Source organism: Alnus glutinosa, chromosome 7 (assembly GCF_958979055.1).
Source record: "Alnus glutinosa chromosome 7, dhAlnGlut1.1, whole genome shotgun sequence".
NCBI classification, from domain to species: Eukaryota; Viridiplantae; Streptophyta; class Magnoliopsida; order Fagales; family Betulaceae; genus Alnus; species Alnus glutinosa.
In genome coordinates, this window is record NC_084892.1 from 19,718,354 (window position 1) to 19,730,405 (window position 12,052).

The window sequence follows — 12,052 nt, forward strand, 5'->3', positions numbered from 1 at the left end:
ACTCCACCTTGAATCTCTAACATGTGTGCTTTCTCAAATGAAGAATGATAATTGGCCACTCTATGACAAAATATAAATAGGTTGAGATTGACTTTTCTTTTTTTTTTTTGTTTTTAACCAAAGAAAGAAAAAAAAAAAAAAAAAAAAAAAAAAAAAGGGAGTTAAATGTAATCAATAGTTGTGTCATATGAGGTGACAAAATATCACCTTGTTGTCAAGTGCCAAAGATTTCCCTTCAACCAAGAATAATTCCTTCTAGATACCCATTAGCCTTCTTCCATAAAACGAAGACCTCCGACAATTTTGTTGTCTAAATTACTGTTTACTCACTTTTTTGATAAATAAATCTCATTAGAATTTTCTTGCATTTGTTATTCAAATGGTTAGTAATTCAAAGAATAAAATTAATCGAGATATAAATCTGTCATGTTAAAATATCGATTAAATAATTAAATTTCTATCTTCATATGAGTTTAAATTTCTAATATATGGTGATATATATATATATATATATATATATATATATATATATATATATATATATATATATATATATATATATATATATATATATACAAGTGCTAATTTATGGTGATATATATAGAGAGAGGGAGAGAGAGAGAGAGAGAGTTAAAAGTCGGGAATTAGAATATTGACTAGAAAACATGAATTATCTCCTATGCACTTAAAATAAAAATATTTTTCAAATCCCCTTTCAACAAAGCATTAGTTAATAGTTAGCGCATCGCACGTCCGATCCGTTCATTTTAATAGCCTTGAAGAACTGAAGTTTGCTTCTTATATTACTTAACCCTTGAAATACAACAAGTAATCCCCACAAAAATCCATAGATTTTGGTCTCAACCCATCCAAAATGATAATCATCAACTCTACTTCCACCATCTTTCCAAGCGAGCTTACCCCAACCGCCATATTACCGTTGTCTGAGACTGAGAGCGATCAAATGATGCAGCGGAGTCACGAACCCGTCGTCTTCATCTACAAACCCACAAACGACAACAATACAAACACCAAAACATTTTCTTTTGAGACAATGAAAAACTCTCTGAGTTGTGCATTGGTTCACTATTACCCAGTAGCCGGCCGGCTACGCTGCGTTGAAGGCGACCGGCTAGAAGTCCATTGCAACGCCATGGGAGCGCTATTGTTGGAAGCTTATTGTGAAGAAAAACTTGACGAACTTGGTGATTTTGATCCCAACGGGATACTCCAAGATCTCGTCCCTAAATTTGATTACAGTACAGTACCAATAGAGGAGTGGCCTCTGTTGATGGTGCAACTAACAGGATTTCACTGCGGTGGCTTTTGTGTTGGGGTGTCCTTATCCCACTCTGTGGCTGATGGACAGTCTTTAGCAAGCTTCATGAGCTCATGGGCCAAGCTGGCTCGGGGAGATGATCTATGGCAGCATGAGATGCCGCTGCATGATCGAACAACCATGTCACGATCACGTGAACCGCTTGATCTGTAGAGAAATACAGTGTCCAAATATTATGAACAACCGATTCTCAAGTAGTGCAACAAAGTTACACTAGCCCAAGGACTCACAACCAAAAGTAGAAGAAAGATCAAAACTAAATGGAAAATGTATTTCTTATTTATGAAATAATACAGCAATAGAAAAAACTTGGGTTGGACAACACTTGCACAAGATAGAAGAAGGTTTTGGTGAGATAGGATGGAATGAGAGACTTGGAAGCATGCCTAGGGTATATATAAGGGTTAGGGAAGGGTTCTAGAGTATTCTTACACTTAACTTAAGAAGATAAGCATGACTTTTCATGTGACCAAGGAAGAACAACGAATTTGTACATGAAATGATAATAAAGTTCCTTGGGCAGGTATAAGATTGTATTGAAAGATGAAATGGGTTGAATGAGGGTAGTGATGGTTAGATGACCAAGGTAGAAGATGGTAGGGTGGAAAGGTTAAGAAGGAGAGAATGACATGTGTCATCCATCATGTGCAAGTGAGTCCCTCCACATTTAAAATTACATTAATTCCTCACTACATCACTCAAAATAAGAAAATTAATAACTGTGGATTCTAGAAAATACACTTTAAAATTTAACACTCCCCCTTAAAGTGATTTTCTAGAAATGATACCAAGCTTCTCTCTTAGGGATTCAAACGGACCTTTGGAAAGCGACTTGGTGAAGATGTCAGCAATGTTCTCCTTACTTCTCACCTCCAAAACTTCAATTAAACCCATTAATACCTTTTCACAAATAAAATGATGCTCAATCTCAATATGCTTCGTCCTTGCATGACAAACCGGATTTGTTGCGAGCTTTAAAGCACTTTGATTGTCACTATAGATAATTGTTGGTTTGTGAATTGGTGAATAAATATCCTCGATTAGCCGACGTAGCCAAACACATTCTTGTGCAGCAAGAGAAGCCGCTTTGTACTCTGCTTCAGTTGTTGAAAGAGAAACTGAATCTTGTTTCTTACTACACCAAGAAATATAAGATGAACCACATGAGAAAGCATAACCGGATGTAGACTTCCGGTCATCCAAGTCACCACCCAAATCAGCATCGGAAAATCCATGTAGCTCAAAGGCACCTCCATTCTTGAAGAAAAGACCCATATCAATTGTAGAATATACATACTTCAAGATACGTTTTGCCGCCTCCAAATGTGGTTTTCGTGGCTCTTGCATGTATCGACTAACAAGGCCAACCGAGAATGCAATGTCGGGTCTTGTAATAGTTAAGTAGATCAAACTTCCTACAAGAGCCCGATAAGGACGAGGATCGGGAAGAAGCTTGCCCTCTTCACGCCTTAGCTTAATGTTTGTATCAAGAGGAGTGGAGCACCACTTGCTTTGGTTCAGCCCAAATCTTCCCACAAGCTTCTTTGCATAACTTTGTTGTGACACAAATATTCCACCCTTGAGAGAGCTAACTTCCAAACCAAGAAAATGACTAAGCTCCCCCAAATCTTTCATCTCAAACCGAATAGAAAGTTCCGCTCGAAGCTTTGCAATTTCTTCATCATCGTTGCCAGTAACAATCATGTCATCAACGTACAAGAGAACAATGACATGCACCTTGCTTTGCTTCTTAACAAACAAACTAGAATCTGAGTTAGAAGCAAAATAGCCACAAAATTGTAAGTATTTGGCAATCTTACCATACCAAGCTCTAGGTGCTTGCTTTAATCCATATAAGGCCTTTTTTAGCTTGCATACGTATTCCGGGTGCACCTGAGAAACATAACCGTCAGGCTGCTCTATGTAGATATCTTTGTCAATTTCACCATATAAAAAAGCATTTTTTACATCAAGCTGCCATAGCTTCCATTCATGATGTGCTGCCAAGGAAATAACAACTCTAACGGAAATCATCTTTGCAACCGGACTAAATGTCTCATCATAATCCTCCCCATACTTTTGAGAGAATCCGCAAGCAACTAGCCTTGCCTTGTATCTATCAACACTGCCATCTGCCTTACGTTTGATTTTGTAAACCCATTTGCAAGTGATAGGCTTCACTTCCTTAGGCTTTGGCACGAGATCCCATGTTTGATTTTTTATGAGAGCATTGATTTCATCATTCATAGCACTATCCCACTCCTTAACACCTGTGGCTTCATCAAAACAAGAAGGTTCACAATCATCAATAGGATTAGCAAGAAAACATGAGTGCATGCTCACAAAATTTCCATCTCTATACCGAGCCGGCAATATGACTTTCCTCTTAGATCTTCTAAGAGGTGGTACACTTTCTTCTTCCTCATCAACATGCTGTCCTTCCAGCTCATGGCAATCAACACTACTCCCCCTATTGGATTGCTCATCTGTAGGTGAAAAAGAAGAAGAAGAAGAGCTGTCTGATGGCATAGGAGCATTAGACGATACTGGTAAACTGATTTCTGTATGCGGTTGATTGTGAACACTAGTGTCACCACCAGTACTCCCAATAATAGCACCTTCCGCCTTATAATATGAAGAGACTTCATCAAATACAACATCTCGAGAAACAATAAATTTATGGGTCTCGGGATCCATGCACTTCCACCCTTTTTTCCTTTCATCATATCCAATAAAGATGCATTTATGAGCCTTGGCATCCAATTTAGTTCTTTTTGCATCCGGCACATGAACATAACAAATAGAGCCAAAAACCTTGAAGTGCTTGACACTAGGCTTTTCTTCAAACATTAGCTCATATGGTGATTTCATGTTTATCGGGCTAAGAGGCACCCGATTAATCACATAAGCAGCACATGCCATACCCTCCGCCCATAAGGCTTTGGGTAAATTCTTTGCATAAAGCCAACTCTTGCAAGTCTCCACCAAGTGCCGAATCTTCCTTTCTGCCACACCATTTTGTTGCGGTGTATATGCACATGAAAGTTCCCTTCGAATGCCATGCTCCTGACAAAAATTGTGAAAATTGATAGAAGTGAACTCTCCCCCATTATCGGTTCGAAACCTTTTAATCTTCTTGTTGAGCACACTTTCCACAGTTGCTTTGAACTCTTTGAACCTGGAGAATACTTCGGATTTCTCTTTCATAAAATATACCCACGTAAATCGTGTATAATCATCAACAAGAACAAGCATATAAAGAGAACCCGAATATGATGGTGTAGTACAAGGCCCCATCAAATCACCATGAATAAGTTCTAAAGATGATTTGCACCGTGAAAAAGATTTGTCAAATGGAAGACGATGTGCTTTTCCATATTGACAACCCTCGCATACTTCATCCCTACCAAAAGTAGTAAACATGGGAAACCCATTCACCAAATTTTTTAGAACCATAACTTTTAATTTATCCATGCTAAGATGTCCCAATCTAGCATGCCAAATTGATGCCCCATCATTTGTACTAATTTTATCAATATAAGAAACTGTGGATGCTAAAACAAATAAGTCTTTAATTCTCTTACCCATATGAACGACATCTGCATCTAAGATTCTGATATTCTGAAGAAACTTCACATCCTTTGGTCCAAACAAGACATAGTGACCAGCATCAACAGCATTGACCATTGAAAAGAGGTTCTTTTTCATTCCGGGAACTTGAAACACACTTTTAAGTGTGATTTGTTCATCTCCATCACCTTTGATAGTCACGGCCCCTTCCTTCTCAACGGGATGAATGGAATTGTCCGCTGTGACGATTGCATCATTTCCTTTGTAATCTCGAAAGCTTGAGAATTTGGATTCGTCGCCAGTGAGATGATGCCCGCAACCTGAATCAACGACCCAATCATTTTTATAATCGATTGATGACAAGGCATCAATCGTAGTGGTTCCTACCATAAAGCACTTTCCCCAATCTTCTTCATGTTCAGGTTCACCGTCCTTCTTGGCTATATATCCTCTTTTGAGTTTCACGCGGCAATTCTTCTTTATGTGTCCAAGTTTACCACATCGATAACACTTGACACCTTTTTTATTTACATCTCGCTTCTCGAACGATTCTCCACCATCTTCATGCTTGCTAGAACCATCGTTTTTACTTTTGCTGAAATTTTTCTTTTTATTGGAAAAAAGCGCATCTCCTTCACTTCCCGAAATGGAGCATCCCGCCATTTGTCGAGCCAATGATTCTTGTGATGTGAGAAGACTTTCAAACTCTACCAAGGTGGGTTGAACAGCCCATCCTTGAATAGACGTAACATAGGGAATATATTCCCTTTTTAAACCACGAATAATATGACGCTTCATTCGTGCCTCCGATATAGGTTCTTCTGGATCAAGGGCTGAAATCTCCGAACAAAGATTTTTAATCTTCAAGAAAAACTGAGAAATAGAGAGATCGGTTGTATTTGCCAACTCATTCTCCATTAGTTGCAATCGAGCCACATCCTTTTTATTGAACAATCCATCAAGGGTAGTCCAAATATCTCCGGCCGACTTACACCTAATGATATGCTCAAATAGCCCATGGGAAATAGATCTCTTCAAGATAGATTCCGCCTTTGCATTCGCTATCCGCCATTTCTTCAAGTTATCAACGTTCTTTGGAGCATCTTCCGGAGGATTCACATCACCACCACCAACAACCTCCCATAAGTCTTCTCCAACAAGATAAGACTCCATGCATGATCTCCATATCTTGTAGTTTGAATGGTTGAGCACCTCAACCCCAAAATTGTTAAACCGTCCACCCGAATCCATTTCCACACCACCAATTGATCTTCTTCACCAAGGATGAATCACCACCACCCTTGAAGCTCTGATACCATGTAGAGAAATACGGTGTCCAAATATTAGGAACAACCGATTCTCAAGTAGTGCAACAAAGTTACACTAGCCCAAGGACTCACAACCAAAAGTAGAAGAAAGATCAAAACTAAATGGAAAATGTACTTCTTATTTATGAAATAATACAGCAATAGAAAAAACTTGGGTTGGACAACACTTGCACAAGATAGAAGAAGGTTTTGGTGAGATAGGATGGAATGAGAGACTTGGAAGCATGCCTAGGGTATATATAAGGGTTAGGGAAGGGTTCTAGAGTATTCTTACACTTAACTTAAGAAGATAAGCATGACTTTTCATGTGACCAAGGAAGAACAACGAATTTGTACATGAAATGATAATAAAGTTCCTTGGGAAGGTATAAGATTGTATTGAAAGATGAAATGGGTTGAATGAGGGTAGTGATGGTTAGATGACCAAGGTAGAAGATGGTAGGGTGGAAAGGTTAAGAAGGAGAGAATGACATGTGTCATCCATCATGTGCAAGTGAGTCCCTCCACATTTAAAATTACATTAATTCCTCACTACATCACTCAAAATAAGAAAATTAATAACTGTGGATTCTAGAAAATACACTTTAAAATTTAACATGATCCTCCACGCGTTGATCAAGCAGAGTTCACGAAGCCACCTTTCTTAGTATGTCGGTACATCAAGACAGAGCAAAACAGGGACAGTAGTGCTATCTTATTGAAAGTCACCGGAGAGCAAGTTGAGGGACTGCGGAAGGATGCCAATGAAATGTTCCAATATCGAAACACAGTGGCGAGACGACCGTACACTAGATACGAGGCTGTTGCCGGTCACATGTGGAGGTCTGTATGTAAGGCACGTGCGGGTAACATTCTTCAACCAACAAAGGTGCGTTTTAAATCATCATTTACCAAAAAAGTTGAAATTATAAAAAAAAAAAAAAAAAAAAAAAAAAAAAAAAAAAAATTGATTAATTTTTTCACGTGTAGACTTAAATTCTCTATAAAAATATCAGCACGTAAAATATTTAACTGAAGTAATGGCAAATTAATTGTTTGTTTAAGTTTGAAAAGTAGAAAGTTTGGTTGTGTGTTGTTTAGTTTTTAGGGTTCAAGTTTAGTGATATATATGAGCCTGCTCGAGTGTGTTTTGTATTCCTTTGTGTTTGGAATGAAAATGATTATTTATAAATAATAATAATAATAATTAATTTAAATGAGAGCTGAATTGACAAATCAACAAGATTTAAACTCAAAAATTTTGATCTAATATAATGTTATATTCTTATTTACCATAAAAACTTAAAAGTTATAAAAAAAAAAAATTAATTTAATATTTTATTAATATTCTAACACTATATCTGATTGAAGCCGGCTCTCCCAGAAAGATACAATGGGAATGCAATTTTTCGTACCGTGACGCAGACTTGTCTCTACGGCGATCTCTTTTCCATGCCGTTGAGCTATGCTGCGGGGAAGCTCAGGGAAGCAACTCATGAGAAAATGACAGATGAGTACATTAGGTCGGCTCTTGATTTTATAGGAACTCAGAAACATTGGGATTCGCTGAGGAACAACCACCACATCCCTGGACGGCCTCATTTGTCCGGGAATATTCCCAACCTTTCTATTGGCTGTTGGATCGGTGTGCCGTTTTATGCAATAGATTTCGGGTGGGGAAAGCCTGTATACGTGGGTCCTGTGGTTTTGAACACTGACGGCAAGTCGTTTATCATACCAAGTCCTGCTGATGATGGTTCTCTGATCACCATACTAGTCTGTTTCCAAACACAGTACTTGGATTCTTTTAAGAGATTCTTCTATGAGGATCTGACTAAGAAGCCATTGATTTGCTACACAGAAGAAGCTTTCTCTGACACTGTCAGGTTTGTAGTGTCAGCAAGGTTGTGACCGTGATATTCGTGTGTCAATAAGACATAGTAATTCTAAAAGTTACTCTTATATTCTTCTTATGTTTTTTTAAAACTGACGTGGCGTTTAAAATCACCACTTGATTAAAATACAATAATAATCCATCACAAGCTCGATCAATAGTAATTTTAAAAGTCACATCATTTTTTAAATGACATAAGAATGATAAAAAAAAGTTTCTTCTAGCATGCATTACTCGCAAGATGTGGTCTTCGGTTTCTTATTTTAGTAGTAGTATTTTTTTTTAACCGTTTTATTTTTCAAGTCAACTCTTGTGGTCATTTCATATCTTGATCAATATGTTGAAGGGATTTTTCAATTCAGTAAGAGGAGCTTCCGAGGCTAGTATTTAAGTTGTGAATTGTTATCTAAACTTTTCATTGTCTTTATTTGATCCAAATATTCTCTATATATGCACTAATATTAAATGTGAAAACATACGTACAATATCATCTGATGGAAGGATCTCAGCCATTAACTATAATATACAGATTATCTCTCGAATTTATGAAGAAAATTTTACAAGCCCCAATGGACATACATTTTTAATTACTACAAATCAATACTCAACACTCAAGTGTTCAAGTAAACAAATTCAGTGGAAATCAAGTTCAAACCCCTAACAAGTGGACATTAGAAACAATTATATATGTATATGTATATATATACACCATTGCTAGAAGCTGAAAAAAAAAAAATGTAATATTGATGAATTGAAATTATTCATAGCACAAAAAAAAAAAACGTTCAAATTCCTAATCAAATTTGGCGAAATCAAGTTCAAAACCCTAATAAGAGGACATTAGAAACAATTAAATCACCACTAAAAGTTGAATCATAAAAATGGATAAAATTAACTGTACAAATATCTTGTCAACCTTTGAGAAAATCAACTTGTGAATTGTCTAAAATCTCTTCATCAATTGCTTCAACATCTAAATATATATCTTCAAGAAGTTATTTTTCAGCAATTAAAAGGAGTATCCAAGGATTCCGACAAATGAAACCCTAATTGGTACTCCTGGCCTTTCTATCAAGTCACAAAATATATTAAGGGTAATGCCATGGTGAAGCAAAATTTCCAGATGAATTCCGGAAATTTTGCTTCACCCAAGAATGCCATGGAGTAGCAAAATTTCCGGATGAAAGCACTGCCCATATATTAATTACCTACACACCGACAAATAAATGATCCTCCAATTAATTGACTATCAAATTTCTGTTCTAGAAAGAGAAGACTTTACAATTAATTAACAATTACTGAGATAATAATTTATGTTAATTAGACGAAAACAAAGGAAGAAAGAAATTGGTTTTTTAAGACGTACCTTTTCAGAACAAGAAAGAAAAGATATTAGATCGAGATATTATGGTCTTATCAATGAAACCAAGTGTAATATTAAGTTCTTTAATTTACGTGGTTTAACATTTACGGAAACAGAGAGAAACATTTGAATGTTATAAGCAAATCATATAATCAATGGATTAGTGATTCATTGTGGCGCATTGAGAAACAAAATCTGCAAATACAACTCACAACCCTTTTATAAATCCTACAAAACTCTGAATTATTGGAAAATTGAAGAAAAACTCTTCCTGGAGTGTTCTTAAATAGAAGCTAGGGACGCAACTCTCAAAAGTAACCTTAATTCACTAAAAGACTGTAAATGCGATCGATTGAAGGTCAATCGAAGATTGATTAAGCTTTCGGTTTTTTCTCTCGTTATCAAAGCACATGCAACTACTTTCCTACCAAGGCATGTAGATGAGCACATGGAGGAAGACATGCAAATATTGGCGTTGAGTATGAATGCAATCAGCCAACACGTATTGAGCAACTAGAAGCACGTTTGTAGCAAATGGAGGACTAGCTTCATTAATTTGATTAGTGGCTCGGTGTACTGGTTGATCAAATCGCCGCCTTAGTAGTTGCTAATGGGTGTCACCCTCAATCAAATCAGTGTTTCGAGGAGAAGGATGACAAGGATAGCTTTGATGACGAGTTTCTAAATGAAATAAAATTTGAAGATCCTTTTCAAAGTTCAGTGGATTGGAATTCTCCAACAATCTATGATGTCGATATCAATGATGAAGATCTTGTGGAGGTAAGTTCCTTATCACATAATCAAGAAGTTAACAAAAATTGGGATACGCATCATGTGTTTGATGAAAATCCAAAGAGTGAAGTACTTAGTGGGGACTTAAGAAAATTAATTATGTCAATTGTCTTGGGGCTGATAATTTTCTGTTAAATTTACCTAACCAAAATCTTGATGTTCACTTCGACGTGTTGGAGGAAAACTTGGTTTTCTTTGGTCAAGAAAAATTGACAGTTTTTGAAATTTTTTTACTGAGTGAATTGATAAATATAGATAAAGAGCTTGTGAAAACAAATCTATATTTATTTTGTGTGAAGAATTTCATATATACTGTTCAGAGTCACGTTGTGGCTAGTTGCAAGTTGGATCCCTTCTGGTTTGTTTTGTTGTTGAGAAGTGAAAGGATCAAAATCCAACCCCTTTCTCAAATGCACAACAATGCAGCAATTCAAAATAGAATAATGGAACTATTATAAACATGAAACCCCACAACCAATCAACATACAATCAATACAAGAATTTTGTTGATGATGTGTAAACCCTTTTAACACATCAATGGTAAAACCACTATCATGCTCTGCATCCATATAGGCAACCCTTTATAGAATTGGTTGCTCTCAAGCTTCTGTGGCTTATTCATGTAGTGCATTGATTTGTCTGTCTTGGATATGCCATTCTGATTGGCAAGAACAAATCGCTGATGCTGTGGAGTCTAATACCAGGGAGCCTGATGGCGTGGAGCCTGATGTCGGGCCAGAGGTCTAGTGCCGAATGTAGCTTGTCTTGGCAACTCTTTCTTGACCTTTGATCTTTGAGCTTTGAGAAGGGAGCACTGGAGTCAAATGTTACCACTTAACCCACAGTGGTGGCATATAGGAGGCCTTCTAATGGTAGGAGGCTTCTGAGTGGCATTTCCACTAGCCGGAACATCCCACCAATAACTTCCTTTCCTATATCCAAGTAGACGGATGGAGGCTCAGGGACTGTGGGCTTGACAAATACAGTCCTAGAAGTAGAGGGAATATCAGAGGAAGAAGCTACATACCTGAGTCCGATTTTATCAATTGGGCTCATTTGGATAGATAGCATGTGGGTAAGCTTCTCATCAGTGACCCTTTCCAACTGTAGCTGTCTCCAATAGCTTCTCCTCTGGACCTGGAATGGTGAGCAGCAAGGAACTCTTCTCAGTCTTTAAACTGTTCAGCTTATGGATGTGCTGCTTGCAGGTCTCTCTCAACTTCAAGAACTCCACATAGAGGACTTTATATGCTTCTTTGAGTTCTTCCCCGTCTTCATCAATGTGTTCAGAGTAGTAGGATTGAGAATCCTCCTGGTCTTCATGTGGAGCCACAAAGGCTAGAAATTTCTAATCTTGAGCAAGAGTTTCTTCTTCTTCTTCTGACTCATCACTGAGAGTCGCATCGTAGGCCTTCCCTTTTCCTTACTTGAGATTCCCACAGTTAGCCAAATATACCCAAAGCCTGAACATTCAAAACACTGGGACCTCTTGGGTCCTTCTTCTCAGCTTCTTTAGGCTCAGATTCTCTAAGGGTCTTCTCTAGTCTTTCAGTAAACTTCTTCTTGAATTTGTCATTCTTCATTAGTCTCCAAAAGTTCTTGGCCAACATTGCCACTGCATCTTCTTTATTGTCAGAGTCTTCCTCAAATGAGACTCTGACCTTCTTCTTAGATGCCTTGAGGGCAATAGTCTTTGCCTTCTTGACTGGAGGCAAGGAATACTCATAGGTTTGAAGAGATGCTACCAACTCTTCAATCTTCATCTTTTCTAGATCCTTGCTTTCTTC

General features: G+C 37.4%; 1 protein-coding gene across 1 annotated transcript; it reads left to right on the plus strand.

The window, feature by feature from the left end:
* Nucleotides 1-874: 874 nt before the first annotated feature.
* Nucleotides 875-11,012, plus strand: LOC133873302 (hydroxycinnamoyl-CoA:piscidic acid hydroxycinnamoyltransferase-like). The gene is made up of 5 exons (XM_062311023.1): nt 875-1,482; nt 6,835-7,133; nt 7,580-8,097; nt 10,038-10,253; nt 10,839-11,012. Exons 1-5 carry the CDS (start codon nt 875-877, stop codon nt 11,010-11,012), a joined length of 1,815 nt encoding a protein of 604 aa, XP_062167007.1.
* Nucleotides 11,013-12,052: the final 1,040 nt, after the last annotated feature.

Excerpts from the sequence above, each read along its gene's own strand:
- LOC133873302 (XM_062311023.1), top strand. The coding sequence starts at position 875 with ATGATAATCATCAACTCTACTTCCACCATCTTTCCAAGCGAGCTTACC. Across the intron at positions 7,134-7,579 it reads TAAATCATCATTTACCAAAA|GATTGAAGCCGGCTCTCCCA; the intron begins AAGTTGAAATTA and ends AACACTATATCT. Across the intron at positions 10,254-10,838 it reads ATGATGAAGATCTTGTGGAG|GCAACCCTTTATAGAATTGG; the intron begins GTAAGTTCCTTA and ends GCATCCATATAG.